Source organism: Convolutriloba macropyga, chromosome 2 (assembly GCF_964194025.1).
Source record: "Convolutriloba macropyga chromosome 2, txConMacr16.3, whole genome shotgun sequence".
Taxonomy (NCBI): domain Eukaryota; kingdom Metazoa; phylum Xenacoelomorpha; order Acoela; family Convolutidae; genus Convolutriloba; species Convolutriloba macropyga.
Window position 1 is genome coordinate 6189779 of NC_134469.1, and position 11573 is coordinate 6201351.

The window sequence follows — 11573 nt, forward strand, 5'->3', positions numbered from 1 at the left end:
GCGTTGTCACTCCTGACTTGATTGTCACACAACAAGCGGCGATCCAATCATTTACTTTGTTCGTGTTAAAATGTCGGCTATGAGTTGGGGGAGCTAAAACAGTTTGCATTTTGGTTATCCAACTCAGATAAAAACTGATCTATTGAATAAACGCGGGATGCCAGTAAGAAACTTGTAGTAATGTTTAACCAACTCTTGTTGTGTTTACAGCGGTTGCATAACTTAAGCCACTGTGTAGATGATTAGACTACTTTTTAGCCACTCTTCATATAGCAATAGTGGCGCCATGATTATTGCCAAACGGCTATTATCGCTTTGGAGAAATTAACAAAATCCATGGCGAAGTCGAGTCGTTGATTAACTCCGAGAGGTCCATAACATTTGTGTGGTAATGTTCCTAATCAACTCTCGTTGCGATTATAACATTTGCATAACTTACGCCACAATGCAGATGGTTAGACTATCCATTCTTGGCACTCTTCATATAACAAGTGGCCAGAAAAAAAGTGACGTGAAAATATTGTATAATACCAAAGCAGAGTTCCGTTTGTTCAGATTTTCCGGATATTAAGCGGGAGCTAGCACGTGATTTCATTGGTAAGTTATGCAAATGTTGTTATCGCAACGTGAGTTAAAAACAAATAAAGTTTTAATTTCTTGTTCGTATTAGGTGTAAATGTTCTGCTATTTGTTTTCTCGCGTCTACAAATGAAGGCTGCGGCAGTTGCTTTAGATAATTAAATGCACTGAGACAAAGTTTGAATAATTATTTTGTTTTGTCCCGTTGTTCTGTTCTTTTTTCTGTTATGTTTTATGTCTCCGATGTGTCATCGCTATCTTATTTGCGTTTTTAAGCCTCTTTTCGGAAAATAAACTAGACGGCTCGTGTGAGTATCTACGTAGCACAGTATGTTCCAGCATAACTTTCAAGGTTACCTTGACAACCATTACTTTCTGTAAGAGAAACCGTTGGGAGTATCCGAAAGCAACTTATATACATTGGGAAAATTACTTGTACTGTTTGAATTTAAAAAAATACCGGCAGACAAACTCCTAAGCATATTCTAGAAATTAAGTGTCGTACAAAATGACAGACACCGATGCAGACAAACCATACAAACACACCCAACACATTAAAAAAAATCACACAAATACAAACCCAAAAAGATTTGTACAGTTTTTTGACAACTGATGTTTACTCAAGGTTTGTCTCGTTCAATTAGGTCTGCTTCTCTTTTGCCACATAACTGGGTTCGAACTGGTTGAGGCAATTGTCTCGGTGATTTTAGTTTTGGGCTTAATCTTTAAAAAGAAACTCTTTGTTGGTTTTCTCAAAATTTTGTCATTTTTGATGTCTCATGAGCATAATGAAAATATTAATATTTTAAAAGCAGCAGATGTGTTAAGAACGAAACTTGAAAAGCTCAATTGTGGTTTCGGACAACCTTAAAGCAGCAGCACTTTGTAGTAAAAATCATGTAATTTTTGTGATTTCTGACGGTTTTTGCAATCTGCTTCTATTTGTGTTTAACGGGAATGACTCTCTCAGACTGACTCCCATTCTTACACACATACCTAACGACGCATTACACACACGCGCACTCACCTACGTATACCATCGCGGAGGCACACACTTGAATTAAAAAAACCATAAGAAAAAAATGAAATTAACTTTTTTGAATTTTGTTGTTTTTGAACAACAAAATGTCAACAACTCAACAAAATGTCAAGAAATGTCGTCTTTAATTTTTCAATGCTCAAGGCTCGCCACTGTTCATTTGGGTCTCGTCTTTTACCTAGAATAAAACTACGCTGTACTTTTTGATGCATTTTAAATGGTAAATGTAATTGACACTAAACATTGAAATGTAACGTTTTTCGAAAAATTTAGTCATTTTTTATACTTCAGTATAAAGCAAGGATTTGAAAAGATCAGTTGAGCACTTTCATATTACCGAGAATAAAAAAGTTAATGATTTTCAAAAAAATTTATTATTTCGATTAAATTTTAACCTGGCAATCCATGAACTGACCCTAAAATTCTTCTGCATTTCATTATACTAGAGAGATTTGTTGGAACAATCTGCTCTGTGTAAAAAATAATTATAATATAAAGAATACAAATAGAAAGATAAGACAAGATTTCATCTTTACTTTTTGTTATGGTTTTGAATGATATGTTGTTCATTTCATGAATCTGTTTTTCTACGTCTGCAAGGTTGAATTGGTTAGTTTTGTCATACAAAAATTGTTCGCAAAAAACTCTTATAATTTGGAAAAGGATTCATTTTTTTTCACAACTGATTTTTGCTATTTTGAGAGCTCTAAATTGCCTGAAGTCTTCGATTTCCCATTTTTGTCCGAAACCGAACAAAATGGTTTGTACAATATTATGTAACGATCAGAATACATAGAGACAGTTAAAGAAGATTTTTTCAACAAATTGTTGGGGAAAAATTTATCGATATTTTTGGAACATTTTGGTCAAATATTTAAAATTTTTAATTTTTCAACCTTGAAACAGACGAAATACCTGTGAATATTCTCCGTTTTACCTGTCGAAATTTAGTAATTTTTTTGTTTGGTTTTATAGTTGTAAATTTAACGGCAATCTGTCCCGACCGACCCCAACGGAGCGATGTTTTTCATGTACAATTTTTCTTCCGAAGTTTCAGAGAGTCCCCCTTTTTTCAAAATTTTTGTTTTTTTTAAAAAAAAGCAAAGTTAGATCCCGAGGGCTAAAAAATGGAGTTTGTCTTTTTTTCTCTGCGGTGAGTAAACAAAAAGACTGAAGAAAAGAAGCCAGCCTCGTATATATATTCCCCCATTTTGAAAAAAAAATAGCCATAAATTATGTCAGTTGTATGCGCTAATTGACTTTTTTACTTCCGAAAGTGAAATTAAAAGTGAGCAATTTGAGTCATTTAAGTGCTCAAATCTTTACTTACGCAATATCCTACGTAGCGTCAATTTCAAAGGGAAATAGGAGAATCTCTCTAATTTCCTGTACACACCAAAACATTAAAGCGCGCTAACTTTTTAAAGTGATTTTTTTAAGCAGTCAAACTGAAGTCAGTCAAATGTAAGGAATATTTGTATTATGGTTTTTGGTTTTCTAACAACCTTTTATTCATTAAAGATAGTGAGAATATCTAGAATGTCATGAGCAGCTATTTGCTACAATTCTGCCGTGCTTTCGTACTTTTTGTTCTTTTTGTTTGCTATTCGTTGGTTGAAGAACTAATGACTCTTCCAAAAATATCATGCAACTAAAAATATCATGCATCTGTTTCGTTCAAATAATGGTGTTTTGCGGTTCACAATTTCATCGCGGGGATTTGGCCATTATTTTTTTAAATTCTCTTCAATAGGGGAAAAGCTATTATTGTTTTAAATATTTTTGATTTCTCTTGAAAGAGTTTGAAGCATTTAATGTAAACAAGTGTATCTTTTTAAGCGCAATTTTCACTTGACCCTTTTCTTCTAGAACATCCTTGCGTCCAGCGTCTATCGGTTTTAGTTTTTGTATAATGATTGTGGGTATTTAAATTTGATTTTACTGTTAAAACTTTTTCAATCGCTATAAACTGTTTTTTTTGTTCTGCTGTAATTTGTTTAGAATATGCGTTTGATGTTATTATCGGTTTCTTCGATTACTGTAGGTGTTGCATATGCTTTTGACACTATTCCTGAATTCTGATACTCACTCTTATTTGTCATGGCCTGAGATCGTAAATTTTTTGGTGTTTGTGATTCCTGAAAACTAATCGGATTTTCCACTGGTTTTGGTTGGAGGAAAGTTTTTGTTTTAGATTGTGATTCATTTTAAAGTAAACCCATTGGCAGTGTTCACAATCCTCTCTTTAACCAAAAAATTATTGCTTTTAAGTCTTTCAAATCCTTGCTATGATGATCTTCCCATTAGTTTCAGAAATTAACCTCGTCATTAATATTGGCAATTATTAAGAGAGTTGTATGTTTCTTTAAAAAATGACAGTTTTCTTAAGGCCTTCTCTTATGTTTCTCGAGTATTTAAATAATTGAAAATAGCAGAACGTTATCTGATGTAATTTTGTTTCATTGTTGCAGGTTTTTTCCAAGTTTATTGATGTAGATATTATTTTGATGACCTGTTGATGTATATGGAATCACATCAAGGTAGACACGTATTTCATCATCTTTAACTACTGGACTAGTTATCTTCATATTGATTATAGTCTATTTTAAGATCTCATGTTCAAAAAGAGAAACATCAGCAGCGGTGCCAGGAACAACGCAGCCTCGAAGCGAGTTGTGACAGCTGAACAGAGTGACAGTTCAGAAGATAATTCCGAATCCGAGAAGAAGTCGGCAATAGATTCAGACGACAATGACGAGGGTTCCAAATCAACCCGCAAGCGGGGATCATCATCTGAAGATGAAACGGTTGTCGTCCGCAAGAAGTCCAAGAAATCCGACTACAATCTAATGATTCAAAAGTCATCAGCACTTCGTGGGAATGCAGACAGCAAGCGAAACTTTTCAGACAGTGATGAAGAGAAACCGGTGGGTATTTCACGCGATGGTGGCAAGAAGGAAAGATTGAAACCCCTGGTGGATTTTACTTTCAAGTCTTCGAGATCGGGAGTGGTGTCGGGCCCTGATGATCAGGGGGCAACTGCAACTGTGGAAATAGACACTGCCTATGATAGAGATCACACGGCTGTGCTAGACAGACAACACCAGGTAAGAACGATCTGAAATGGGGTGCTAGGACAATAGATCGAAAGACAACAGATCGGAAGCAAAAATTGGGACAATAGATCGAAAATTAGTTACGTATTGGCCAATCAGATTTGAGCGCTCATTTATTATACAGCATATAACATGTTCTGTTGTGATATTTTGTTCGGTTGTGATAGATTCATATCGAGTCCCACGGGCCGCTAAGGCATGGCCATGGCTCACGCGGCATGGCCATAATCTGGTAATTACATTGCAGCTCGCAACTAATGCTTAATTTCAACCAGTAAGAATAGAGATTAATTTTCGATTTTTTTATAGCTGCGAAGCTGTAAGATGAGCGGAGTTATATTGCGGTGCTCTTCGTTTTTTACAGTTCGAAGAATTTGAATTGTATTGGGGCGCTGTCTTTTTTAAGATCTGTTCACACACTTTCATGATTTTTCAAGTCAAATTGGAGTAGTGATTTTGGTCACACCGAAACAGGAAGTGGAGCGAAAAAGCGAGTGGTTTTGTGGCGTGAAATTTTTTTGCTCTAAATTTAAAGTAGAGTGACGAAACTGTGTTTGAACAAAAATTCGCTTTCTCGCTAATGGTCTTTTGTTCACATGCGGCAATTTCACTTTGTTTTTTACCGTTTTTCGATTTTTTGGATCGGTTTTTTTTCTAAATGCTTTTTCCAATCCATTCATAGTCCATTCTGGGTCTAGTTTTCTGTTTAGTCAGTCAAAAATCTTTGAATTGTACGTCAGGACTTGTCCTATGTTTTTTTTTGTTTCGTCTGACGCTCTTTTTCGTTTTACATTTGTTCACACATCAAAGCTGAAAAAGTCAAATTTTCTGAATGACTTCTTCCTCTCACTGACATCGTTTGCGCGCGTGACGTCATTTCTCACTCTCTCTCTCTCTCTCTCTCTAGAAAAAGTATTAAAGGTATTTGGGTTATTAGATTTTGATCATACGTGACTTACCTCACTCAATAAAATGACTTTTGCACTTTAAAACTTAAGTTTAATTTGAATTAATTTATGGTCAAAGGAACTCATATGTGCAGTAAAGGTCACTAATAAAAGGCTTCTGTTGAATGAATTTCAACAAGCTTTATTAATTTATCGCTGAATGCTTTTTACATAGCTTTTTGAGCTGCGTCGATTTTTTTCAATTTAGATCTATCTGTTTCTATCTGTATTATACGGCACGCAAGTCTATTTTTTGGCAGCTATTCCGGCATTCTGCCGGCTATGTTTGTCCCAATTTTTCTGTTCTCGATCTGTTGTCCTTTCGATCTGCTGTCCGGTCACCCTCAAATGGGTGGGTGTTATAAAAGACGAGAAAAGTTTTAAATGAGAAGTAATTTTGAACTGTCGTTCAAATTTTGTTGCAACATCTGCAGATAGATATTTAGGTGTCTCAAGGAGCTGGGCAGCTTTGATGGTTGATTCCATATGATTTTGTTATTTTTTGGCTTGTTAATTGTCAATTCGAATATAATTGTCTCTTCAACAATATTTTTTTTAAAATTGAACGCTAGAAGATTATTTTGCTCATAATCTATTGTTGAGGTCACTTAGCCTAAATATGGAACGGTTTCTTTTTCTCTGGTTGGTTGTGACTCCCTAATAGGATTCCTAACAAGATTTCTTCTGAACTTTCCAAAACGAAACTGAGAACTTGTCAAGAATTTTGGGAATCGATTAACCGCGTCTCTATAATTGAAATTGTTGCACCTTTATAGATAGTGGTATTTTAGATGGTAACATGCATTAACACGCATGATTGAAATTTCAACTGCCAAAAGTGTGTGGAATTTTGACTTCTTATAATTAAAACTTCTTAAGACATTGTAACTTCTGGCGCGGCTGACTTTGCACATTTTTAACTGCCCTCGAACGAAGTTTGAAGCCATTATTGTAAACTTGTGCCTTTTGTAATGCAAAATTTTCCCTGGACGTTTTTGCGTTTTTGTTCTGAAATATTCTTTGACGTATTGAGTGACTATTTCACGCTTCACTTCTTTATTTTGATTGATGTCAATTTCTCTCATTCCGAAATGAAATTTTTTGCTAATATAAAATTAATTGTCAGCAATTGTCTCTCAAAGCCGCTGTAGCTAAGTGGTTACGATGTTTTGACTGCTATGCGGCAGGTTCGAACCCCTACGAGGTCCGAGTTTTGCGCCAATGAAAAATTCTAAGCTGCACCCCTAAATCAACTCCCCCGCCGGTCGTTCGAGAGCAATTCATCCGACGTTAGTCGGTTTATGTTTAAAGTTTCACGTGCATGCTGTAGGGTAATTCACCGCTTGAGTTATTTGTTTTATATATTTGTTTTTCAGGCTCAAGAGACGGGTGCTGCTTCGTCAGATATTTACACTGGCAAAGACAACTACACAATATTCAACAAACCCAAAGAGAAACCAACAGGGGTCAAAGCAGCTCTGAAGGGTCCCGTTCGGGCACCCTCATTCCTCAGGGCCACCACGAGGTGGGACTACGCCCCAGATATCTGCAAAGATTACAAAGAAACTGGGTTTTGTGGGTTTGGAGACTCGTGCAAATTTCTTCACGACAGATCAGATTATAAGTTCGGATGGCAATTGGAAAACGAGTACAACGAACAGCACAAACCAGGTGGGAAGCGCCAAGAACCGGAAGATCCGAGTCAGTATGAAATCAGTTCGGATGAGGAGGACTTGCCTTTTAAGTGTATTATTTGCAGAGAATCATTTGACAAGCCAGTGGTGACTAAATGTAAGCACTATTTCTGTGAAAAATGCGCGCTAGCACATTGTAGGAAAAGCATGAGGTGCTATGCGTGTGGGGAAGATACGAAAGGAATGTTTAACCCCGCGAAAGAGATAATTGCAAAAATGAATCGTGGAAAAACTACAGGTGGAGAATCGAGCACTGCTGTATCAGCTGAACAAGATAGCGATTGAGCTGAAGATGTGAACAACTTTCTAATGCTCCCATTCCGGATGGTTTTGGGATAAAAGTTTGACGGGTCGTTCTACGAGTTGACGGAAATGTGACCCAGCCCCAAAGGGACAGGGAAGTGCCTCGATATGCCAGCCAAACTATCGAAATTACTTGAACTGATACTATTTTGTTTGAGAATTGTTTGTGTTAAGTACATATTACAGAGTAGTTTATATCTACGATATTTTTTTGTTCAGGATTTTAGCTATGATGAGGTACCCGTAACGAATCTACAGAGCTTATCAGGCCCGATTCAGATTTTCCAGAGGCCAAGTTTTGGCAGACATGCCAAAACTTGGGTAGAGGACCCAAGATTTGGGACCTCTCTGGGCAGAGAGAGGCTAAGACTTGGGTTTTTCTGGACGGATTAGAACTCAAGTCTTGGTTTTCTCTGGTAGAGTTAAGCTTCATATCATGCAGATGGAATGTTTTTATGAGGGCATATGTTTGGCTAATTTGGCACTCGGTTACAAGTTTTATGTCGAAAACAAATCATTTGCCATGGCGCATACGTACCCATCAACATTGTTTTTATGTCTTCACAGTGTTGTAAATACTTTAAGTCAGTGCAATTTTTTTAAAAGCAGAAACAAGCCACAAAAGTATGACCACTGTTGAGTTTGAGTTCTGTCGCCAATTTTTTTCTTCAACTATGCTCAAAATAAAAGGTAGTTAGTTTGCCTTCAAATTGACGGTGCGTTAGCTCAAAAACATTGTTTTGAAATCAAAAAAGGAAGCAATTGTTTTCAAACGTAAACAAACGTTTTTATGAAGTTTTTCGGGCCAACTACTGACATTTCTAAAAACAGAAAACCATATTTCAAATAGTGTTTTTCACTAAACTGAACTCTTGGCAAAAGCTAGATTATACGCCGTTTCAGTTTTAGATGAAAAGATTGCTTTTTATAAAATTGTTCAGTCATTATTCTCTTTTGAATAATCTTAATCAGGCTACGTCATGCAATTAAACAGGTAATGATAATTCTTATACGTCCACTGTTAAAAAAACTTTTAAGGATCGTACACTTTCTCTGGAAGTAATCCAGTTATAAGTTCATCTTTAAACTGATTGAACACATTTTAGAAAAAAGAGGGAATGTATCAGCCATATTCTTTTTGTGTAAAAAATCGACATCATTTTTTCGAATTCTAAAGAGATGACACTGGTACCATAAGAACTCTAATGGCACACACCACCATACGAAGCATATAAGCGCAGGTGGAGTGAGGACACTTACATTAAAAATGATTATTTCAAAATGCTTTTTAATTTGTCCCAAGTTAGATAACACAATTTTTGGCAAATTTGTGACCATATCCTTTTTCATCTATTGTTGATTGCGATAAAAGAGTTCAGAAATTGAATTAAATGTTTTCTACCCTCTGCGTACGCCGTTTTCAGAGCAAGGCTATTTTTTTCATGATTCAGTAGCGTCAAGCTAGAACTACTGATATTGAAGCTTATCATACGACGAGTTTTTGGAATGTAATTTCTCTGATTTTACTCATTTTGCAGAAGTTGCAGGAATGTTGTGCTGATATAGATTCAAAAGCTCCGACGTCAGTTTTTTGTCAGTATTTTTGAAAATAATCAATTGCTGTCAGAATGATCAAAATTGATTACTTTTGGAAGAAGGTACAATTTTTTAGCTTATTTTTAAATCAAATTTTTGCAATCAGATTATGCGGAAATCCTAGTAAAATTCGTCGACACTTGACATTTAGTTGTTTGTCTAACTCCTTGCGCACTTTTATGAAAATACTTAGAATAAATGTGTTTTCCAAAAAACGCGTTTGTATAAAAGTAGTGCCGCTTTTTGAAAACAAGGCGCCAATTTTTTTTCGTTTTGTAGATTGTTCTTGTTTTGTCTAGACTTCCTCCACTGTTGTGCTGATATCAATTCAAAATATTCAATGTCAGTTTTCTGTCAAAGTTTTTGAAAATGAGCAATTGCAGTTAGGATGGTAGTCGAAATTGATTGTTCCAATGGAACAAATAAGTTTGATCAAAAGTCTCCCAGCTTAATATTAAGAACTTTGTTTCGGTTTACTTTTCATATAAGGCAAAAAGATCAAAAATATAATTTTATCTGCATTCGTGATAAAATAATGATTACTCTCTTCATATTGTCTGGTCTCTCCGCGCAACAGCTTTTACCAGACATTTTGTCCACCAATTTGGTCAACTTTGAAATATTAAATTTGCGCAAATTGTTTCTAAGATTTTCTCCGGCTAAATTAAGAGGAGGAGGTAAAAAAACAAAGGATGCCTTATCCAAAAGCATTGAATTACTAAAAAAAGGTTTATTTGGTTAAAAAAGAATTCAACTAGATTGAGATTTGAGGTATAGGCCACAGTGATGTGCAAAGCTCTCGCTTAGAAACATTAAGTTATTTTTTAGTAGCTTTCTTGCGTAAAAGTTCTCCAAATTGTGGTATTCTGCGTTGCTGTTGCAAGCTGAAGTTGCTTAGGTTGAACATTTTAAACGTAAAAATCAAGTTAGCAAGTTTTGAGACTCGTTTTTGAAATTCTTTTTTATGCATCTAATGAGGTTTGATGAACTCATTAGATGCATAATTCTCGTCTTTACAATTTTCTTCTTTAAAAAAATTCAAGAAAAAATTCTTCGATTCACACAATGACATTTCTGGTGTATTTGTTGTTGGTTTAGGTAAGCGGGTGAACATTTCACAATTCAGTTTGGTTGAAGTAATTCTATCCTAATTAAATTTTTCTCATGAAAAAATTGCAGTGTCTGCAGCAAACTACAGTGGAAAATGGTGCTGAAAATCAGTGACGATAAAGTGAGCACTTGAGGTTATAGAGTATCCCAGATACCACTGCATGAATAAAGACCAAGAAAAAGCTAATCAAGCAAAATGCATTTTAGATCGGAAAGGAACCGAACAAACATAGCTCAAGCCTTTTTCACTTTCACCAAGGGTTCACCGCCAGCTTTTAAGGTGCACTAAAAACGCACATCCAATAGACCAAACTAATCGAAGAGCTAATTCATGAATCTGGGAAATATAGATGAACTTCAGTGCCTGTGGATTGCTTGCGATCTCTTTCTGACCGCTTCAGCAATGTTAGAGAATATTTGACAATTTAAACTTATTGATTTAAAATTGGTTTTAGGATTGCTGCCATTTTTTCTTGGTGGCCAGGAGCTGAAAAGACGACTTATCAGGAAATGATCAAGAGTATGATGCATCTGGTCTTGGTGTTGAGCATCTGGTCTTGGTGTTGAGCGACACTCGTTGGTGGCTATGTGTTAAAAATTGGTTCGTCTGTACCAAAATTGTTTGAAAACCGTGTAACGATATAACCCTCATGAGCTTAGAATGATCAGCAATTTTTTCCTAACGGTTTCTCTCAAGCATATTTGAATGCTCGGAAACGTCTTTAAACAAAAGTTTGTCGTTGTATAGAAATCATTTGTCCTTTTTTTGGATTTTTCTTGTCTTTTACTTTTGTTTCCTTGCCTGTGCCATTTAAGTTTTATTTGATATCGCAGAAAACTTCACATCCAAACTTTACTATATCTTCAGGTAAGTAGAAAGCTTTTTTCGAGGAGGGTTCGCCAATTTACTTGTTGTAAATGTAATAGCCAAGTCTTTTAGACGCAAGATTACAAAACAATATTCGTTCATTTCGTTGATTATGATTAGCAGGCAGGTAACCTTTATACAATTTGTCTTCGGAGGGAGTCTTTCTATCATGCTTTACTTTTAACTTTTCGTTACTTAACTTTACTTTTTATCATGCTTTAAATAATAGTTAATTCATGTTCATTAGTAGATTCATGTTTAATTTTGATTATTTCAATATATAATTTTGATTATTCTAAAGGCATGTAAACTTTAGCCTTT

General features: G+C 35.5%; 2 protein-coding genes across 2 annotated transcripts in view; one reads left to right on the forward strand and one right to left on the reverse strand.

Annotated features, from left to right (window-relative positions):
• The window catches only part of LOC142355291 (ran-binding protein 9-like), a 281185-nt gene that overhangs the window by 237886 nt on the left and 31726 nt on the right, over nt 1-11573 (reverse strand). The window lies entirely within an intron of this gene.
• Nucleotides 4233-7879, forward strand: LOC142335084 (E3 ubiquitin-protein ligase RNF113A-like). Its single transcript, XM_075383426.1, has 2 exons — nt 4233-4725; nt 7058-7879. Exons 1-2 carry the CDS (start codon nt 4234-4236, stop codon nt 7658-7660), a joined length of 1095 nt encoding a protein of 364 aa, XP_075239541.1. The 5' UTR covers nt 4233; the 3' UTR covers nt 7661-7879.

What these genes read in the sequence shown, in the direction of transcription:
- LOC142335084 (XM_075383426.1), top strand. Translation starts at nt 4,234, where the DNA reads ATGTTCAAAAAGAGAAACATCAGCAGCGGTGCCAGGAACAACGCAGCC. An exon ending in TGCTAGACAGACAACACCAG is followed by an intron (nt 4,726 to 7,057) that starts GTAAGAACGATC and finishes TTTGTTTTTCAG; the next exon opens with GCTCAAGAGACGGGTGCTGC.